The sequence below is a fragment of the Hypanus sabinus genome, chromosome 23, assembly GCF_030144855.1.
Source record: "Hypanus sabinus isolate sHypSab1 chromosome 23, sHypSab1.hap1, whole genome shotgun sequence".
NCBI classification, from domain to species: Eukaryota; Metazoa; Chordata; class Chondrichthyes; order Myliobatiformes; family Dasyatidae; genus Hypanus; species Hypanus sabinus.
In genome coordinates this window covers 20,493,303-20,511,702 of record NC_082728.1, presented here as the reverse complement: position 1 = coordinate 20,511,702, position 18,400 = coordinate 20,493,303, and the positions used below count along the sequence as shown (strand labels likewise).

The window sequence follows — 18,400 nt, the reverse complement described above, 5'->3', positions numbered from 1 at the left end:
AGTTAAACATGTACATATGTAATCATATATTTATGTGTGTGTATACTGTGAACAGAAAGAGGTGTGTTAGTACTCCACAGACTGTCTGCACCCCTCCTCATCTATTAAAGTTTAGCTTTGTCACGTACACATCAAACATACAGAGAAATGTGTCATTTTCATCCATGACCAACACACAGTCGGAATATGTGCAAGTGTTGCCATGGTTCCGGCACAAACATAGTATGCCCACAATTTACTAACCCTAACCCGTCTTCGGACTGTGGGAGGAAACCGGAGCAGCTGCGGCAAGAAAGTACAGTTTCCTTACAGAAAGTGGCAGGAATTGGGGCAAATCCGTGCTAACCCTCCTTCTTCAATGCTAAGGCCAGCCCCCCTCTGGATGCATCTGTGCAACCTGCTCTCACTGTGCAACTGCAGCAGCAGCACTTCACATGCTTACACACTCCAGAGGAAGAGAGGTACCCCCTTGCATTTACGACTTAATTTAGGGGTGACTGTGTTGTATTTCTGCCCTTGGCTGTCCAGTGGAAACCCATTCTACACCTAAAACAAAGTACTGCTGTACATCTGAAATAAAGCTGTCACCATGCACCTGTGAAGGGAGTTATAATGGCCGGCCACTCTGGTGAAATATGAATTGAATCCTCGCTTTAAGATCCTGACTTGCTAAGTGTTTCCAGGATCCTGGTTTATTATTCTTTATCCACCGTAATCTTTCATAATCTTCAACAAATCTGCGCCGGGTTACTGTCAGACTCCCTTTTAAGTTGAAATCCCAGCGTCTTCAATTTCTTTGCGATTCTGGGGTTGTTATAGTAACCGAACATGCTCGGCTGTGTTGAGAGGCTGACCCCACTGACTGGGAGTGAATCCCGTTCTGCTGCCTCCGGCTCCGGTGATTGTAAGTTGCCTGGAGAGAGGGGCGGACGCTGGGCACCGGACCAGGAGTGAATTCGGTTTGTACTGCTGGGTGGCTCGAAACGATGCCTTCCTAGTTTAAACTGCACCAGCCTACCCGGGTGAGCCGGAGGAAAAAGAGCAAAGCGTGTATTTCTGAAGAGATGCATGCAAGGTCTGTAATCCTGCCCTGACACCTGTCAATTATGACACTCCGATGTCATTGGTTCGACATAACATCCTGCCAACACCTAGGTTCCGTTTCGTGCTTTGCACAAACCTACCCAAGAAACAAAACACCTAAGGAAAAGGAAGTAATTATTGCTCAGACTGGAGTAAATGGCTGGATTTTTTTTTAGCGTTTTACTACTTGCCATTGCCACCCCCCCCCCCCACCCCGCAGCCACAAGTGGCTGGGTTCCCAATTTCTATCCTCTAAAGACCGAAGGTCAGAATAAAACTCCGCTGCCTGTACCCCAACGTGCACAAAGGGCCATTCATCTGTCTCGCCAGTTTTATAATTCTCCTAAGTCTCGCCCCTTAGTCTCCAGCAACCCTGGCAACGCTCAATCATGCAATATTGTCAGACTTTAGCTACCAGGGGTCCAGACTCTGGCTCCCTGTCCTGCCTCTCTATTCTTCAAAAACCTCCTTAAAATCTTCCCCTTTAGACCAATGGTTTGATCTTCTACCTGAAATATCTCGGTGGGGGGGGGGGGGTGGAGATATGTTTCTTCCAAAGGAGGTGGAAGGCACTCCTACCCCCTACCCCCTTTCTAGTCTGCAGGTCACCCTTGGGCAAGGTATTCTTAAGACCACCCCCCACCCCCCCCCCCCCCCCCCCCCGCAAATCAGGGTGATCAGAAGCCTTGGGAGCAACTGATGCGTATGGCTATGTAACCACTGATACCAGACAGAAAATCTTTGAAGAGAATTGGTATGGTTGAGGGTCACCTGTCTTGTAAAGACACTGCCCAGAAGAAGGCAATGACATACCACTATTGTAGAAAAAAATTGCCAAGAACAATCATGGTCATAAAGATCATGATCGCCCACATCATACATGACACATAATGATGATGAAGGCCCGACTACCAGTTTGTGGGGCAATGCCAACAGTTATTAAAGTTCTGTAAAGATGCTTGGGTCGCTTTGCTGCTTTGAAGAAGCAGTGGATGGTTTTGTGAAGTTGTTGCATTTGATTTGATGTCGAGATAGAAAGGCTACAGAGTATTTGGTTGAAGGATCAGGTACTATTTCTAGGGACTCTCGGGTAGTTTGGACTACCATCCCTGATACCGAGCATAGCCTGGCCAATAAGCAGGTCCTCCAACCTGACTGCAACCTCTGCACTGGACAACCGAAGGGAAGGAGCAGGAGGTAGAAGTGCAGCCAGAGGGAGGAGAAGCTCCACATCATGGAATCTTCAGCATGCTTGCTGCTGGTGAAGAGTTTACTCATTCTCTTCATGACCCTGTGCATTTTCTCCAGGTGCTTGGATTTCCTCCTGCATCCCAAAGGTGTCTGGATCTGTGAACCGGATACTGTAAATTACCCAGGGTAGAATAATGGCCACGGAGTTAATAGGGCTGCTTGATTGTTTAAAAGCTTCCTCAGATCCTCCTCACTTTCAGCCATTAGAGTAGTATCGTCTGCATATCTGAGATTGTTAATATTTTGTCCAGCAATTTTGATTCCACCATTTGAGTCCATTAGACCAGTGCTCCTCATGGTGTGTTCAGCATATAGAATAAGTAAGTAGGGTGACAGAATGCAGCCTTGTTGCACTCCTTTCCCAATCTTGAACCAGATTGTTGTTTCGTGTTCAGTTCTAACTGTTGCTTCTTGATCTTCATACAAGTTTCTGATAAGGAGGATCGGATGTCCAGGTATCCTCATTCCTTTAAGGATTTGCCATAGTTTATTGTGGTCCACACTGTTAAAGGCTTTAGAGTAGTCAATAAAACATAGATAAATACTTTTCTGGAATTCCCTCTATATCTTCGTTATCCAGGGTAGGTTAGCAATTTGGTCTCTGGTGCCTCTGCCTCTTCTAAAAGCAGCTTGTACATCTATCTGGCAGTTATCGCTCCATTATTGCTGCAGTCCTGCTTGCATGATCTTTAACATTACCTCACTAGCATGTGAAATTAGTGAAATCGTTCGGTAATTTGAACATTTCATTACATTTCCTTTCTTGGGAATTGGGATATAAACTGATCTTTTCCACTCTAAAGGCCATGATTGCTTTTCCACTTCTGCTGGCAAATTGCATGCAACACTTTTACAGCACCATCTTTTAAGGTTTTAAACAATTCAGCTGAAATCCTATCACATCTTGCAGCCTTATTATTGGCAAGGTTTTCTACCACCTATTCGAATTCACTTTCCAGTATGCCCGGCTCTAGATTGATGAGGGAGTCATTGCAGGTGTCTTTGCTGTTGGGATATTTCCTGTATTCCTGCCATCTCTTTCTGCTGTCTTCTACTTCTGTAAGGTCCTTTCCTTCTTTGTCTTTTACTATTCTCATTTTTGCATGAGATGTTCCTTCGATTTCTGAAATCTTCTTGAATAGATCTCTTGTTTTTCCAATTCCATTGGCTTCTTCAGCTTCTTTGCATTGCATCACTGCTTTAAGTAAGTTTCCTTATCTTTCCTTGCTATCTTCTTCAACTTTGTATTCAGTTAGAGGTATTTGTTCCAATCTCCAATCTCCAGCGGTCTTCTCTTCGCCGCTCAGCCACTTGTAGGGCCTCTGCAGAAACCCATTGTGCTTTCCTGGCCTTCTTTTTGTTTGCAATATTTTTTGTTGCCACCTCTTGCATAATGCTCCTTACTTCCATCCATAGTTCTTCTAGCTTTCTCTCTACCAGGTTTCATCCGTTGAATCTGTCCTCCACCTCCATGGCATATTCTTGGGAAGGAATTGGAAGCAATGATGGATCTTCTCTTCTTCGGTTCAAAGATTTCTACAGAATTAACGGTGCTTACTTCTGGGGAGGGCAGCAGTGGCAAATTTAGATAAAATACTGAAGAGCAGAGACATAACATTGCCCACGAAGATCCATGTTGTCAAGTCAATGGTATTTCCAGTTGTGATGTATGGCTGTGAGAGCTGGTCTATTAGTAAGGCAGAATACAAAAGAATCAACGTCTATGAACTTGGATGTTGGTGGAAAGTGTTAAAAGTTTGTTGGACAGCAAGAAGATCCAACAAGTCAATACTTGAAGAAATACAGTCAGACTGATCACTAGGAGGCTTGATTATGAGACAAAAGCCCAAATATTTTGGCCACATCTTGAGAAGATAGGATTCCTTGGAGAAGACTCTTGTGTTAGGTAAACAGAAGGTAAGAGAAGGAGAGGCTGACAGAGGCTACAATGGATAGATAATATTACTCAGACAACGTGTATGACCTTGGGGCATCTTAGAGAGGCAATTTCCAACAAGAAGGCTTGGTGTGCAGGAGATCATGAGGTCATGAAGAGTTGGACTCAACTTAACAACTGAGCAACAACAAAGAGTAATGGCCAAGAGGATCAACAAGGAACTGATGGGTGTGGGTGAGGAGAATAAATTACCAATAAAGAAAGAGGAATGGGAATCAAATTCAAAAACCTGCCGTAAATCCGAAATAAAAGTGGAAACTGCTGAAAACACCTAGTGGATCAGACTGCATCTGTGGAAAGAGAAACAGAGTGAATGTTTCAGCTTGAAGAAGTCTGTTCCCAATTCTGTGTATAAAATTTTCTGTTAATTTGACATCCTCATTGATTGAGCCCCCTTTGTCACCCAGGCTCAGTTTCCCAGTTGGTAATCTTTATAGCTCTCAGCACCTGAGGTTTAAGTACAATGAGTGGCAAATTAATGTCCAGTTTCTTGTGGGCAGCACAGTGGAGTAGCAGGAGGAGCTGCTGCCTTCCAACTCCAGTGACTAGGTTTGAACCTGATTTCCAGAGTGTGTGGAGTTTGCACATTCTCTCCCTGGGCACATGGTTTTCCTCTGGGTGTTCAGGTCTGCACCCACATCCTAGAGACATCATACAGGTTACTTGGCCCTGAGTAGACAGTTGGCAGCAAAATCAAGAGGGGCTTGATATGAGAGAGAATATGTTACAGGATATTAAGTGGAGGCATAGGATTGATAGGAATTCTCTGAGAGCTGGCACCTTGGGCCAAATGACTATCTTCAGTGTCATAATAAAATATTATTCTGAGAAAATGACTATGAATAATTGTGAGTATGCACTGATTAAAATTTTATCTTCCTAGGAAGTTGATTTCATTGATACTTTTCAAGAAGCGCTCTCCAAATAAACCTCCTGACTCCGCGCCACCGGTGAATTTAATATACACAATGTTTTTTGTGCAGAATGGAGAGCTACGAAGAGTTCTGCAAAGCTTATCTTGATCAAATCAAAGCCAAGGTCATGATGGAGGGAAGTTCACTGCCAGCAGCAAGCTCCGGAGACTCTTTGATTCGGTTCCATGGTGTCGCCATACTTTCACCTATGGCAAGTGATCATGGGCTTGCCATGAGGTTTAATTAGTTCCTTGTTTATTTGTAGATTTAATTGACTTGTGTTCAGAAATGTTTGATTGCAGTGTTATTATCCTATTATAATCATGAATAACAAGATGTTTGAAATAAAGAGAATATTTGTCAGTTTATTTAAAAGTTACAGTAATTCCCTGCTACCTATTACTATAAGACATAGGAGCTGAATCAGGCTCTTCAGCCCACTGAGTCTGGTCTGCCAATCAATCATGGCTGTTTTTTTCAACTCCATTCTTCCATCTTCTCTCCATAACTCTGAACCCCTTTACCAATCAAGAACCTATCAATTTCTGTCTTACGTACACCCAAATAAATTAGCCTCCACTGCCTTCTGTGGCAGCAAATTTGACAAATTCCCTAATATCTAACTGAAGGAACTCCTCATCTCAGTTTTAAAGCGACATCTCTTTATTATGCAGCTGTGCCCACTGATTATTGACTGTCATACTAATGGAAGCATCCTCTCCTTGTCCACCCTGTCTCGATATTTCAATATCCAGTAGGTTCCAATTCTGAATTCCAATGTGCACAATCCCTGAGATAATCAGATGTTCCTCATTGGTTATGCCTTTCATTCTTGTAAATCCTCTCTGAATCCTCTTCAGGGCCAGTACATCTTTCCTCAGATACATGTTCAAAATCGCTTACAACATTTCAAATGCTTCAGCAAGCCTCAGCAACACATCCTTGCTTTCGTGTTCTAGCCCTCTCGAAATGAATGCTCACATTGCACTTGCCTTCTTTACCGCTGACCAAACCTGCAAGCTAACTTGAAGGGAATCCTGAATCTTTCCGTCTCCAATTTCTGAATTCTTTCCCCATTTAGAAAATCGGCCCCGTCTTTATTATTCCTACCAGATTCAGGTTTCTTTATCACGTGCATTGAAGCGTACAGTAAAATGCGTAATTTGCGTTAATGGCACCCATGTGGCTTCACAAGTTCCAGCAGGAACCTAGCATGCCCACCATGCTTGGCAGAACCACACAGCACCCAACACAACAGAACATACTAAGCAACAAAGCAACTTCCCTGAGGACAAACTGTTCGATGCAATTTTCCCTCTGCAGCCCAGTCTCAAATGGAACAAAAGGGTGTGTTTGCTCATAATTTTCTTTTAGTTCTGTGTGTATTTTAAGCTCTTTTACCTTTACGGTTTAGCTTCAAGTTTTCAAATGGTCTTAATAGATTATGAATGTCTAAAAAATGTATGAGGGCCGCACAGTTAGTGTAACAGTATTATGGCGCCAATGGCCCAGGTTCAATCATGCCACCATTAAGGAGCTTGTACATCCTCTCCATGACCGTGTGTGTTTCCTCCCACCTTCCAAAGTCATATGGATTAGGGTTAGCAAATTGTGGACATGCTGTGTTAGCGACACTGCCCCCAACGCATCCTTGACAGAAGACGCAAACAATGCATTTCACTGTAGTGTCGATGTTTTCATGTACTTGGGACAAATAAAGCTAATCTTTACGAACAGAAAAGAATCTTGATGATTTTCAGAAACGTCGGGGCCTGACAAATTTTAATCACCTTTGAGGACATAAGACCATAAGATATAGGAGCAAAAGTAGGCCATTTGGCCCATCCAGTCTGCTCTGCCATTCAATCATTGATGAAAACATTGTATTAGATAGCACAGGTACTTGCTGAGGTAGAGCCAGTTGTCTCTTTAGCTTTTGGTTGTTGGAAGAAAATTTATTTAGACGTTGCTGTCTGCAGCAGGTGTTTTGCTCTAGATCGTGAAATCTAGCCCATTGATTAATTTTATTAACTTTTCAGAATCTAGGTGCTGCTGGCAGAAGAGTAATTGTTACTCATCCCAAATTGTCCTCATCCTTGATCTCCTGCACTATCTCTTGTGAATGTGTTCTCACTGTGCTGTTGAGTAGGAGCTTCCAGGATTTAGACCCAGTAAATAAACAATGATCTCTTTCCAAATCAAGATGGCATTTTCAAGATGGCCGTCAAGAGGGGAACCTGCAGCTGATGGTGTTTCCATGCAGCAGTTGCCCGTCTGGCTGATGACAGGGGTTGTGGAATTAGAGGGGACCATCAAATACTAATGACTGGCTGTAAAGATAATTACTTACTGTCTGATACAGAAATAAACTTAGGAGAAAGGGCAGCAGAATGGTGTAGGAAGTAGAGTGATTGTCTCGCAGCTCCTGCATCTCAGGTACAGTCCTGACCTCCCCGTTGCTGTCTGTGTGGAGTTTGCATGTTCCTTTTGAATGGAGGTCGGTGACCAGTGGTGTTCTGCAGGTATCTGTTCTGGGACCACTCTTCTTTGTGATTCTTATAAATGACCTGGATGAAGAAGTAGAAGGGTGGGTTAGTAAGTTGTCTGATAACACAAAGGTTGGGGGTGTTGTGGATAGTCTGGAGGGTTGTCAGGAGTTACAGCGGGACATTGATAGGATGCAAAACTGGACTGAGAAGTGGTAGATGGACTTCAACTCAGATAAGTGTGAAGTGGTTCATTTTGGTAGGTCAAATTTGAAGACAGAATATAATGTTAATGGTAGACTCTTGGCAGAGTGGAGGATCTGAGAGATCTTGGAGACTGTGTCCATAGGACACTCAAAGCTGCTGCGCAGGTTGACTCTGTGGTTAAGAAGGCATACGGTTGGCATTCACCAACCATGGGATTAAGTTCAAGAGCCGTGAGGTAATGTTACAGCTATATAAGACCTTGGTCAGACCCCACTTGGAGTACTGTGTTCAGTTCTGGTTACCTCACTACAGGAAGGATGTTGATACTATAGAGAGAGTGCAGAGGAGATATGCAATGACGTTGCTTGGATTGGAGGGCGTACCTTATGAGAATAGTTTGAGTGAACGTTGCCTTTTCTCCTTGGAGTGACAGAGGATGAGAAGTGATCTGAGAGAGGTGCATAAGATGATGAGGGGCATTATGAGGGCGTGTGGATAGCCAGAGGCTTTTTCCCGGGGCTGAAATGGCTAACACGAGGGCGCATAGTTTTAAGATTGCTTGGAAGTAAGTACAAGGGGGATGTCAGAGATAAGTTTTTCACACAGAGAGTGGTGGGTTCATGGAATGCACTACTGGTAGCAGTGGTGGAAGCAGATACAACAGGGTATTTTAAGAGCCTCTTAGATAGGTACATGGAGCTTAGGAAAATAGAGGGCTATGTGCTGGGGAAAAGCTAGGCAGTTTCTAGAGTAAGTTACATGGTTAGCATGACATTGTGGGCTGAAGGGCCAGCAATGTGCTATAGATTTCTATGTTCCTCGCTTATGGGGATTTTGTCCAGGTTCTCCATTTTCCTTCATACATATATTGGTAAGTTATGACTTGCCCCTCAAGTTTAGGTAAGTGGTAGGTTATTAGGGAGAGGGGGAAGTATAGAGTGAACGTTACATGGAGAATTTGTGGGAGGGGTGAAGTGGTGTCTGTTATGTACTTTTTATTTTTACTTAGGGATACAGTACAGGGACAGGCCCTTCTGGCCCATGAACCCTTGCCACCATGTGACCAATTGACTTACCAACCCATGCGTCTTTGGACTGTGTGAGTAAAGCGAGAGAACCCAGAGGAAACCCACATGATCACGGGGAGAATGTATAAACTCCTTCCAGACAGCAGCGGGAATTGAACCCCGGTCGCTAGCATTATGCTGACTGCCATGCTGCTGTGCGGCCATGCAGAAACATCAATCACGTCACACTAATTCCTTCCAGCTTTCCTCAGAACAAAAGAAAGAGATGCGCGAATATCAGATGAAATCCAGGAACCTCAGTAAAACCTCAAACGAAAAACTGCCTGAGACGCAAAGAAGTACACTGATACACAACGTGCATGCACCATCCAACGGAGAAGCATGCAAGCTGGTTTGTAGTTTGCCGGTGAGGCCTCTTTGTTTGTTATTTAAATCGACTAGGTAGAAGGTATGTTTAACAAAGTCTGTGAATACTGAATTCATTGAAGGCACTGCAGATGCCTGTACTCACTAATGTTAGCATGGGCAAAGCAGTATTGATGGATATGACCTTGCCACTCCAGAGATGGAAGGTTTATTGCATGAGGGCATACCGAGTGAGTTAGGCCTCTGCTTTCTGAAGTTAGAAGAGCAAGAAGCAATCTCACTGAACATAAATGGTGTGCTGTATGCCATATTTATCTATGGATTTGCCATTATCTGTAAACTTTGCTCATTTTCCCTTCCAGGAAGCATGCAAGACCTGTTTGAAACATTTCTTATAATTTGTTTTAGATGGAATGCTTTTATTCTCTCCCAGGGTAGAGACCCTTTCGCACTTGATGCACCATCAATAACTCACCGAGACGTGAGGCGAGATATAGGCTTTTATTGGCTGGAAGAAAGAACAAGCAGCGATTGACCACCACACTACATCCTAGAGAATAAGGGCAGGGCACAGGCTCCAATCGCCTTTATACCGGGGTCTGTGGGAGGAGCCACAGGAGCAATCAGCAGGGGTCGTGTCCAGACAGGTATATGTAGTTCACCACAGCACTGTACATGCCTGGCCATGGAGGAGCACTCCTCCAGCTCTGAGCTATGACTGAGCCTAGTTAATAGTTTTGTTTTAGTCACACAAAGAGTGAAAAATTGATGAAATTTGGGGACATTATTCATTTCCATGCCTGTTGGTATGCATGCATAGTTTGTCTGTCTGTATTTACTTATCTGTTAATCTATTGCACAGACTTCTTTTGCACATCGTTTGTTTATCGGACTTTGTGTGTAGTTGTTCATGGATTCTGTTGTGTTTCTCCGTTCTGTTGTGAATGCCTGCAAGAAAACAAATCTCAAATAGTATATTATGACATATATGAATTTATTTAGACTTGACCTGAATAACTGAGCCTAACTTTGCCCAGGTCACTGATGAGATTGGAGAAGCATGCTCAACAAACGTTGAGAGAGATCCTGTAAAAATGACCTCTGACCTGATTAAAATAAAGTCGGGTATTTCAAAATACCACGCTGGATCTTCCTGCTTGGATCAACTGGCGAGGAAGAGTCCAAGGGTCAGCAGGAGCAAAAGTAATGAACCTGAATCAGGTGGCTTTCAAAGGATAGCTGATCATGCTCTTCGAACTGTCACCGTACGTAAAACAAAAAGGGCAAAACATAAAGCAACCAGTTCAAAAGAAGCACATGTATGTCAGGTTCAGAGCGATGACTCTGAAGTAACACCCAGGGACAATGAAACTAGTGGTGCTAACTTGGATCTCTTCCATCTTGCTGCTAAGGAGATCAGCCTGAATGGGGATTCACCTTCGGAAACAATTGCACCCAGCCTGCAGAGCTTATTGAAAAAATCAAGGGAGTATCGAGATAAGCAGAAACAACAAACACTGCAGAAGAGTTTACATTTCAAAGGGGAAGCTGTAAAGCTTTCTGATAAGGAAGTTATTTTATGTGCAAGTGAAGTTTGCAAAAATACCAGGGAAAGAAGTACTGACTTAGGAAACGTTATGTCGCAGAACACCTTATTAAACCCTGATCCATCTCTGTCATCTGCTTCCTCTTTGCCTTTTAATCCTGTTTCCAAACACAATTATATTTCAGCAGCCAGGAATGTGAGCCCTGCAAAAACGGCTGAATTGTTGTCCTACTGTGATAGCCTATCCGAGGAGAATAAAACCGACACAAGAAATGATGTTGATCTAATTAGTAAACTTAAAGTTTATTGCTTTAATAAAGAACAGCCTAAAGGAAAGAATACAAGTTCCTGCTCCAAGAGAATTCCAGTCTGTTCCGACTCTGGAGGTCAAGTATCCCAGTGTCAGAAGGGAAGGAAGCAGGTGAACAGCTCACTAAAAAGCCAAAATAGAGGTTTCATGGTACCCAACATAGCTCTGAGTGGAAGTCCAGTATTGTCAAGAAAGTGGACCCGTTCTTCACAGAAGCTGCTTGTAAATGTCCCACTCGATATGGGCAGTGAAATAATTGAATAGAAGGTCGGATTTGTCCAAAGATCGACCACAAACCAACCAATCTCAGTGACTGTACATCACTGAACTGGAAGTGAACTTGGATAGTCTGAAAACTTCGATAACAGGTTTGGAAACTCCATTATCTTCATCCCGCAACGTGACAGTGAATGAGCAGTCACTGAATGGTGAGGCAACTGCTTTGTGGACAAACCGGGAATCTTTCGACATCAAGTGCACACAGAAGAAATGTGGAATTTCTGACAGTAGCTGGACTAATTTGGAATAACGATGCTGATTTGTGTTCCCACCAAGTGAAGATTCAACCCCACAATCTGTTAATAGTGCACTGGCTACATTTCAGTCCAATGCAGGATTTACAAAAAACATACTACAACAGTTATTTGTACAAAATTCTCCCAGTGTGTCAGCCCTTCAGATGGGAAACCTAAGGCTTACTTTTTCTAGAAGAGTAAGGAATCTATCAACTAATAAATTCTCAAGTGTGGATTTAAACATTTTTGGACACAAAATTTTAAGTTAATTCAGGAGACGGATAATACAAAACACAAGGACTCTCCAGAAGCTGGACCAATTATATTAGATCACAGAGTCAAGTGAAAATTAATGATGGACAGTGCCAGTAATGACAGGAACAGAATTCCACTGCTCTGATGAGATGCTCTAAAATATTGTGGCGAGCATTCGGTCCGTGATGACAGATGAGAAAAGCTCGTTTAACTCGACAGACGTTTTTATTGCGACAAGCACAAAAACAGACCGAGGGGGAACGTAGTCACATACAGATGGGGGAGGTGATTATTACACAGTCCAGTTACAGTCAGAGTGACCCACAACCACACAAGCAAATAACTGTATAACCCAAGCTAAAATGTAACAAGCAAACTGGAACATCCCACCATAAACCCACAAAAGCATTTAAAATCAAGAACAATATAGCGCTGGCCACTAGGAACGCTGGTGCGTGTTGTCAACCACCCCCAGAGTGCCACAACATCATTACCTTTATGTAACTGGGATATTTATGTATCTCTAAGATAAAAGAACTTTAGTTACATGATACTGGAGAAAAGTTATTGACATAGAAACAATTTTGATAGAATAGGAAAAAAGTGACCTCACATTCTTTTGTATTTAGTATCTTTCTCAGATGTTTAATAATGCATATTGTATTTTTAATTTATCATTGGGCTAATAAATGATTTAAATATCACCACAATCTTTTGTTGTTACTGGAAGATTTTTCTCAACTTCAACTGCAGAATTGTACACATCAAAAAAAAAATCTTGTTTAATTCACAGAGAACCTTGTGCCATGAGGATGGTTTTCTTTGACGTGATCCATTAAGTGCCCCTGCTTCCATTCTGGGTAAATCCAACATCCCAAGCAGGACGTCAGGCTTGATAAAAGACCATAAGATATTAGAGTTGAATTCGGCCATTTGGCCCATTGAGTGTGCTCTGCCAGTTCATCCTGGCTGATCGATTTTCCCTCTCAGCCCCAATCTCCTGCCTTCTCCCCATATGCCTTCATGCCCTGACCAATCAAGAATCTACCAACCTCTGCCTTAAATATACATAAAGACTTGGCCTCCACAGCTGCCTGTGGCAAAGAAATTCTTCCTCATCTCCATTCTAAAAGGATGCCCCTCTATATTCTGAGGCTGTGTCCTGTGGGCTTACCCTCCCACCGTAGGAAACAAACATCCTCTCCACATCCAATCTATCAAGGCCTCTCACCATTCGATAGGTTTCACTGAGGTCATCCCTCATTCTTCTGAATTCTAGTGAATACAGGCCCAGAGCCATCAAACGCTCTTCATATGACAAACCATTCAATCCTGGAATAATTTTCATGAGCCTCTTTTGAACTCTGTCTGGTTTTAGCATATCCTTTCTAAGATAAGGGGCTCACAATACTCCAAGTGATGCCTCACCAGTGCTTTGTAAAGCCCCGACATTACATCCTTGCTTTCATACTCTGTCCTTGTGAAATGAATGCTAACATTGCATTTGCCTTCCTCACCATAGACCAGGGGTGGGCAAACTTTTTGACTTGAGGGCCACAAAGGGTTCTAAAATTTGACAGGGGGGGCCGGACCAGGAGCAGATGGACGGAGTGTTTTGGTAATACACCTCATAAGAGAAAATAAAATATCATGGGATATGTAGAAAACATGTGCTTTAATTTCAATTGAAAATGAACAAATGCATTACAACAAAATATCTGTCTTTGAAGTCCCATGGTATTTAGCTATTTATTGAAATGACTTTTAAAACACTGAAAATTAAATGAATAAAATACAGCTTTTTTTAATAGTAACAGTAATTATTTTAAAGCACTGAAAATTCTGTTATCCTTCAAGATATTATCATCATCACTCTCCTCCTGACTGTCTTTATTTCAAAAACGGTAGGAGATGCAGGTCTACTTGTCCTGCTCCTTCTTATTCAATTGTCCCCTGTGCCAAAACTCAACAACGACCAGCACAAGGACAGAACAGTGACAGCGCGCCAGTATGCGGAGCGCGTTATTTGATCTGGAGCGCATTTTTTATTTTGAGAATGTACGTGCACCTGCGCACTACTCATGTCCATCACTTAACAGAAATGACATGTAACATGTAAGGCTTATTGAAAAAAATATTTTCAAATGCATTTTTTACATAACACAATGAAGGAACTTATTTTTAATTTCAGTGGGATCAGTGTTGTTGGTCTCCCTTTTTAGCCAGCCCATCAAAGTCTGGATTTAGTTTTGTTGTGGCGATTCTCAGGATGGATCTGAGGTGTTGGTCAGTCAACTTGGATCTGTGGCTGGCTTTGTTGATGTTCATGACGCTGAACGCCTGTTCACACAAATAGGTCAAGCTGAACAAAGAGTAAAGCACAAATGTGGAGTAATATGCTGCACCTCAACAAAGGTCAATGTATATAGAGTGCGTCATCTATTGGGAAAACGCCAGAATTGCGGGGAAAAACGTTAACAAGGTTTATTAATATAACTTCATCAAGTTCTGCGGGCCGGATTAAAAAGCTTAACGGGCCGCATATGGCCCGCGGGCCGTAGTTTTCCCATGCCTGCCATAGACTCAGCCTGCAAATTAACCTCTAGGAAATCCTGCACAAGGACTCCCGTGTCCCTTTGCACCTCAGTTTTTTGTATTTTCTCCATTTAGAAAATAGTCAACCTTTCATTTCTTCTCCCACAGTGCATGACCATAACTTCCTGATACAGTACTGTATTCCATCTGCCACTTAATTGCCCATTCTCCTAATCTGTCTAAGTCCTTCTGTAGCCTCTTTACTTCCTTAAAACCACCTGCCCCTTCAGCTATCTTCATATCACCTGCAAATTTTGCTACAAAGCCATCAATTCCATCATCCAAATCATTGACATATAACCTAAAAAGAATCGATCCCAACACAGACCCCTGTGGAACACCACTAGTCATTGACAGCCAACCAGAAAAGGCTCCCTTTATTCCCACTCTTTGCTTCCTGCCAATTAGCCACTGCATTATCCATGCTAGAATCTTTCCCATAATACCACGGGCTTGTAGCTTGTTAAGCAGCCTCATGTGTGGCACCTTGTCAAAGGACTTCTGAAAATCCAAATACACGTCAAGTGATTCTCCTTTGTCTATCCTGCTTGTTATTTATTCAAAGGTTTCCAACAGACTTGCCAGGCAAGATTGTCCCTTGAAGAAACCATGCTGACTATGGCCTATTTTATCATGTGCCTCCAAGTACCCTGAGACCTCATCCTTAATAATTGACTCCAACATCTTCCCAACCACTGAGGTCAGACTAACTGGCCTACAGTTTCCTTTTGTCAGCCTCTCTCTCTTCTTGAAGGGTGGAATGACATTTGCAATTTTCCAGTCCTCTGGAAACATTCTAGAATCTAGTGATTCTTGAAAGATCATTGCTAATGCCTCCACAATCTCTTCAGCCATCTCTTTCAGACCCCTGGGTTGTAGTCCATCTGTTCCAGGTAACTTATCTACCTTCAGACCTCTCAGTTTCCCATGGCTCCAGAACAGGATGATTTCATTGCAAACTCATTCTCCTCACGTTCCTCTTGAGTGAAGATCTCCACCTAAACCGTGATCGATAAACGTCCTGTTGTGTCCTATAATAGGCGCTGGACTGTTTCCAAGCAGGAAATACCATTGCAAGTTGGCCTTGGGAAAACAGGAAAATAATTTTGGTCAATTGTTTGTTCGTTACGTTCGTTATGTGCCATGTCTTATGACATAGGCAATGATGGTCTTTCCATGACCATGGAGATTGTCTGCCTGGCGTCAGTGCTCACATAACCAGGACTTGTGATCTGCACTGGCTGCTCCTACGATCATCTACTACCTTCTCCCATGGCTTCACATGACCTTGATCAGGGAACTACACCTTGTCCAAGGGTGACCTGCAGGCTAGCAGAGAGAAGGAACTCCTTACACCTCCTTTGGTGGAGATATACCTCCACCCCACCACCCAATAGTTAGTATACCCACTTAACTGTAGGATGGACAACTCAGAAAGATCTTTGAAAACTGGTAGTCTAAAACTAGTCACTAGTCTCATGTTAAAAAATCTCTTCTGTAGCTACATCCTTGACCTCAGCATCTCCTGTGAGATTTCTGCTTCTCTGATTTTGGTCACCTATAATCACTGAACAGTTTCTAAGGCATCATTATTTTTTACAATACTCCATGGATTATAATGGAAAAAAAGTTGTTTCTAAAATCTCGGTTTTGAAGGGATGTCCCTTTATTCTGAGGCTCTTCCTCAAATCCTAGACTCTCCTACTAATGGAAACATTTCCTCTACTGCCACTCTACCCAGACCTTTCAGTCATCAGTAAGTACTTTTAAACAAGTAATACTACATAATTGAAACTTTTCAAGCAGAGTTTAATAAAAGAATTTATAAAAACAAATTACACACTATTATTAAAGTTTGTATCAATGGCAATTATTTTGATGGGAGTGTTTTGATTATTAGCAATAATTATTGAAGTAATTATTTTGATGATTCAGCTTGGATTAGCTCTACCAACAGAACATTCTTCCAGCATTATCATCAGCCAATCATATGGCATATAAAATGGTCTGGAAGTTTGCATTTTATGTTATAGAATTTTAATACAGAAACAAATTCATGGGTCAGAATGGATCTCCCTCCCACTGATTCTGCAGGGCACCTTCCTGGGATGGGGGTGGGGTTCAGTATAAGCCCTTGCCCTCACTGGCCTTCATCTACAGTGCTTGCATATCATCACTGTAGGTAGACTCTAGCCAGACCTCTAGCTCATCCACATTCCTGTTACTAAACTCTAATCTGACCCCTAAACACCTCCCCCCGTCCCCAAAGCTATCCCTACAAACCTAAAACACAACTAAGTCTGAATCATGACTTCGATGGAGACTGCAGCTCAGCGCCATCTTGACTAGAAGAACAGAGCAATCAGTTTGCTAATTAAAATACTGCAGATGTTGGGAGTCTGAAATAAAAACAGGAAATGCTGAGAATCCTCTTCTCTGTCTCTGGAAAGAAATAAAATTAAAATTTAAGACAAAGCATCATGACATGTGGGGCATTTGAAGTCAGTTTACTAGGTATGTTTAATCAAACCATTCTGAATTATTTAAACAATAACACACACAAAATGTTGGTGGAACACAGCAGGCCAGGCAGCATCTATAGTGAGAAGCGCTGTCGACGTTTCAGGCCGAGACCCTTTGTCAGGACTAAACGAAAGGAGAGATAGTAAGAGATTTGAAAGTAGTGGGGGGAGGGGGAAATGCAAAATGATAGGAGAAGACCGGAGGGTGTGGGATGAAGCTAAGAGCTGGAAAGGTGATTGGCGAAAGTGATACAGAGCTGGAGAAGGGAAAGGATCTCAGGAGAAAGAAAGGAGGTGGGGGGAGCACCAGAGGGAGATGGAGAACGGGTAAACAACTAAATATGTCAGGGATGGGGTAAGAAGGGGAGGATGGGAATTAACGGAAGTTAGAGAAGTCAATGTTTATGCCATCAAGTTGGAGGCTACCCAACCGGGATATAAGGTGTTGTTCCTCCAACCTGAGTTTGGATTCATTTTGACAGTAGAGGAGGCCATGGATAGACATATCAGAATGGGAATGGGACGTGGAATTAAAATGTGTGGCCACTGGGAGATCCTGCTTTTTCTGGCGGACCAAGTGTTCCACGAAACGGTCTCCCAGTCTGCGTCGGGTCTCACCAATATATAAAAGGCCACACCAGGAGCACCGGATGCAGTATACCACACCAGCTGACTCACAGGTGAAGTGTTGCCTCACCTGGAAGGACTGTCTGGGGCCCTGAATGGTGATGAGGGAGGAAGTGTAAGGGCAGGTGTAGCACTTGTTCCGTTTACAAGGATAAGTGCCAGGAGGGAGATCGGTGGGAAGGGATGGGGGGGGGGGGGGAACGAGTGGACAAGGGAGTCGCGTAGGGAGCAATCCCTGCTAAAAGCAGTGGGGGGGGGGAGGGAAAAATGTGTTTGGTAGAGGGATCCCGTTGGAGGTGGCGGAAGTTACGGAGAATTATACGTTGGACCTGGAGGCTGGTGGGGTGGTAGGTAAGGACAAGGGGAACCTTGTCAAGGGGTGACGGGTGGATGGGGTAAGGGCTGATGTGCGGGAAATGGGAGAGATGTGTTTGAGAGCAGAGTTGATGGTGGATGAAGGGAAGCCCCTTTGTTTAAAAAAGGAAGACATCTCCTTCATCCTGGAAAGAAAAGCCTTGTCCTGAGAGCAGATGCGGTGGAGACGGAGGAATTGTGAGAAGGAGATAGCCTTTTTGCAAGAGACAGGGTGGGAAGAGGAATTATTTAATTTGTTTTATGATAGTTTATGCTACAGTAATTTAAAAAGAATGCCATGAACTTTGTGGTTAAAAACATTTCATGTCATTGCTATTTAGATTGAAAAATTGGATTGGAATAGAGATGTAATAAAGAGAATGC

At 43.0% G+C, this 18,400-nt stretch overlaps 1 protein-coding gene across 4 annotated transcripts; it reads left to right on the top strand.

Moving 5' to 3' along the window:
- The first annotated feature begins 922 nt into the window (after positions 1-922).
- LOC132380017 (uncharacterized) lies at positions 923-12,612 on the top strand. 4 transcript variants are annotated; one of them, XR_009507612.1, is made up of 3 exons: positions 923-1,075; positions 5,275-9,939; positions 10,705-12,612. XR_009507612.1 is itself a non-coding variant. In XM_059948474.1 (3 exons), exon 3 carries the CDS (start codon positions 10,387-10,389, stop codon positions 11,410-11,412), a length of 1,026 nt encoding a protein of 341 aa, XP_059804457.1. In that variant the 5' UTR covers positions 923-1,075; positions 5,275-9,332; positions 9,726-10,386; the 3' UTR covers positions 11,413-12,612. The 4 variants fall into 4 exon arrangements, 3 of the variants coding, with proteins under 3 accessions (XP_059804457.1, XP_059804456.1, XP_059804458.1); XM_059948474.1 differs by having other exon boundaries at positions 5,275-9,332; positions 9,726-12,612; XM_059948473.1 differs by having other exon boundaries at positions 5,275-12,612.
- The last annotated feature ends 5,788 nt before the right edge of the window (positions 12,613-18,400 follow it).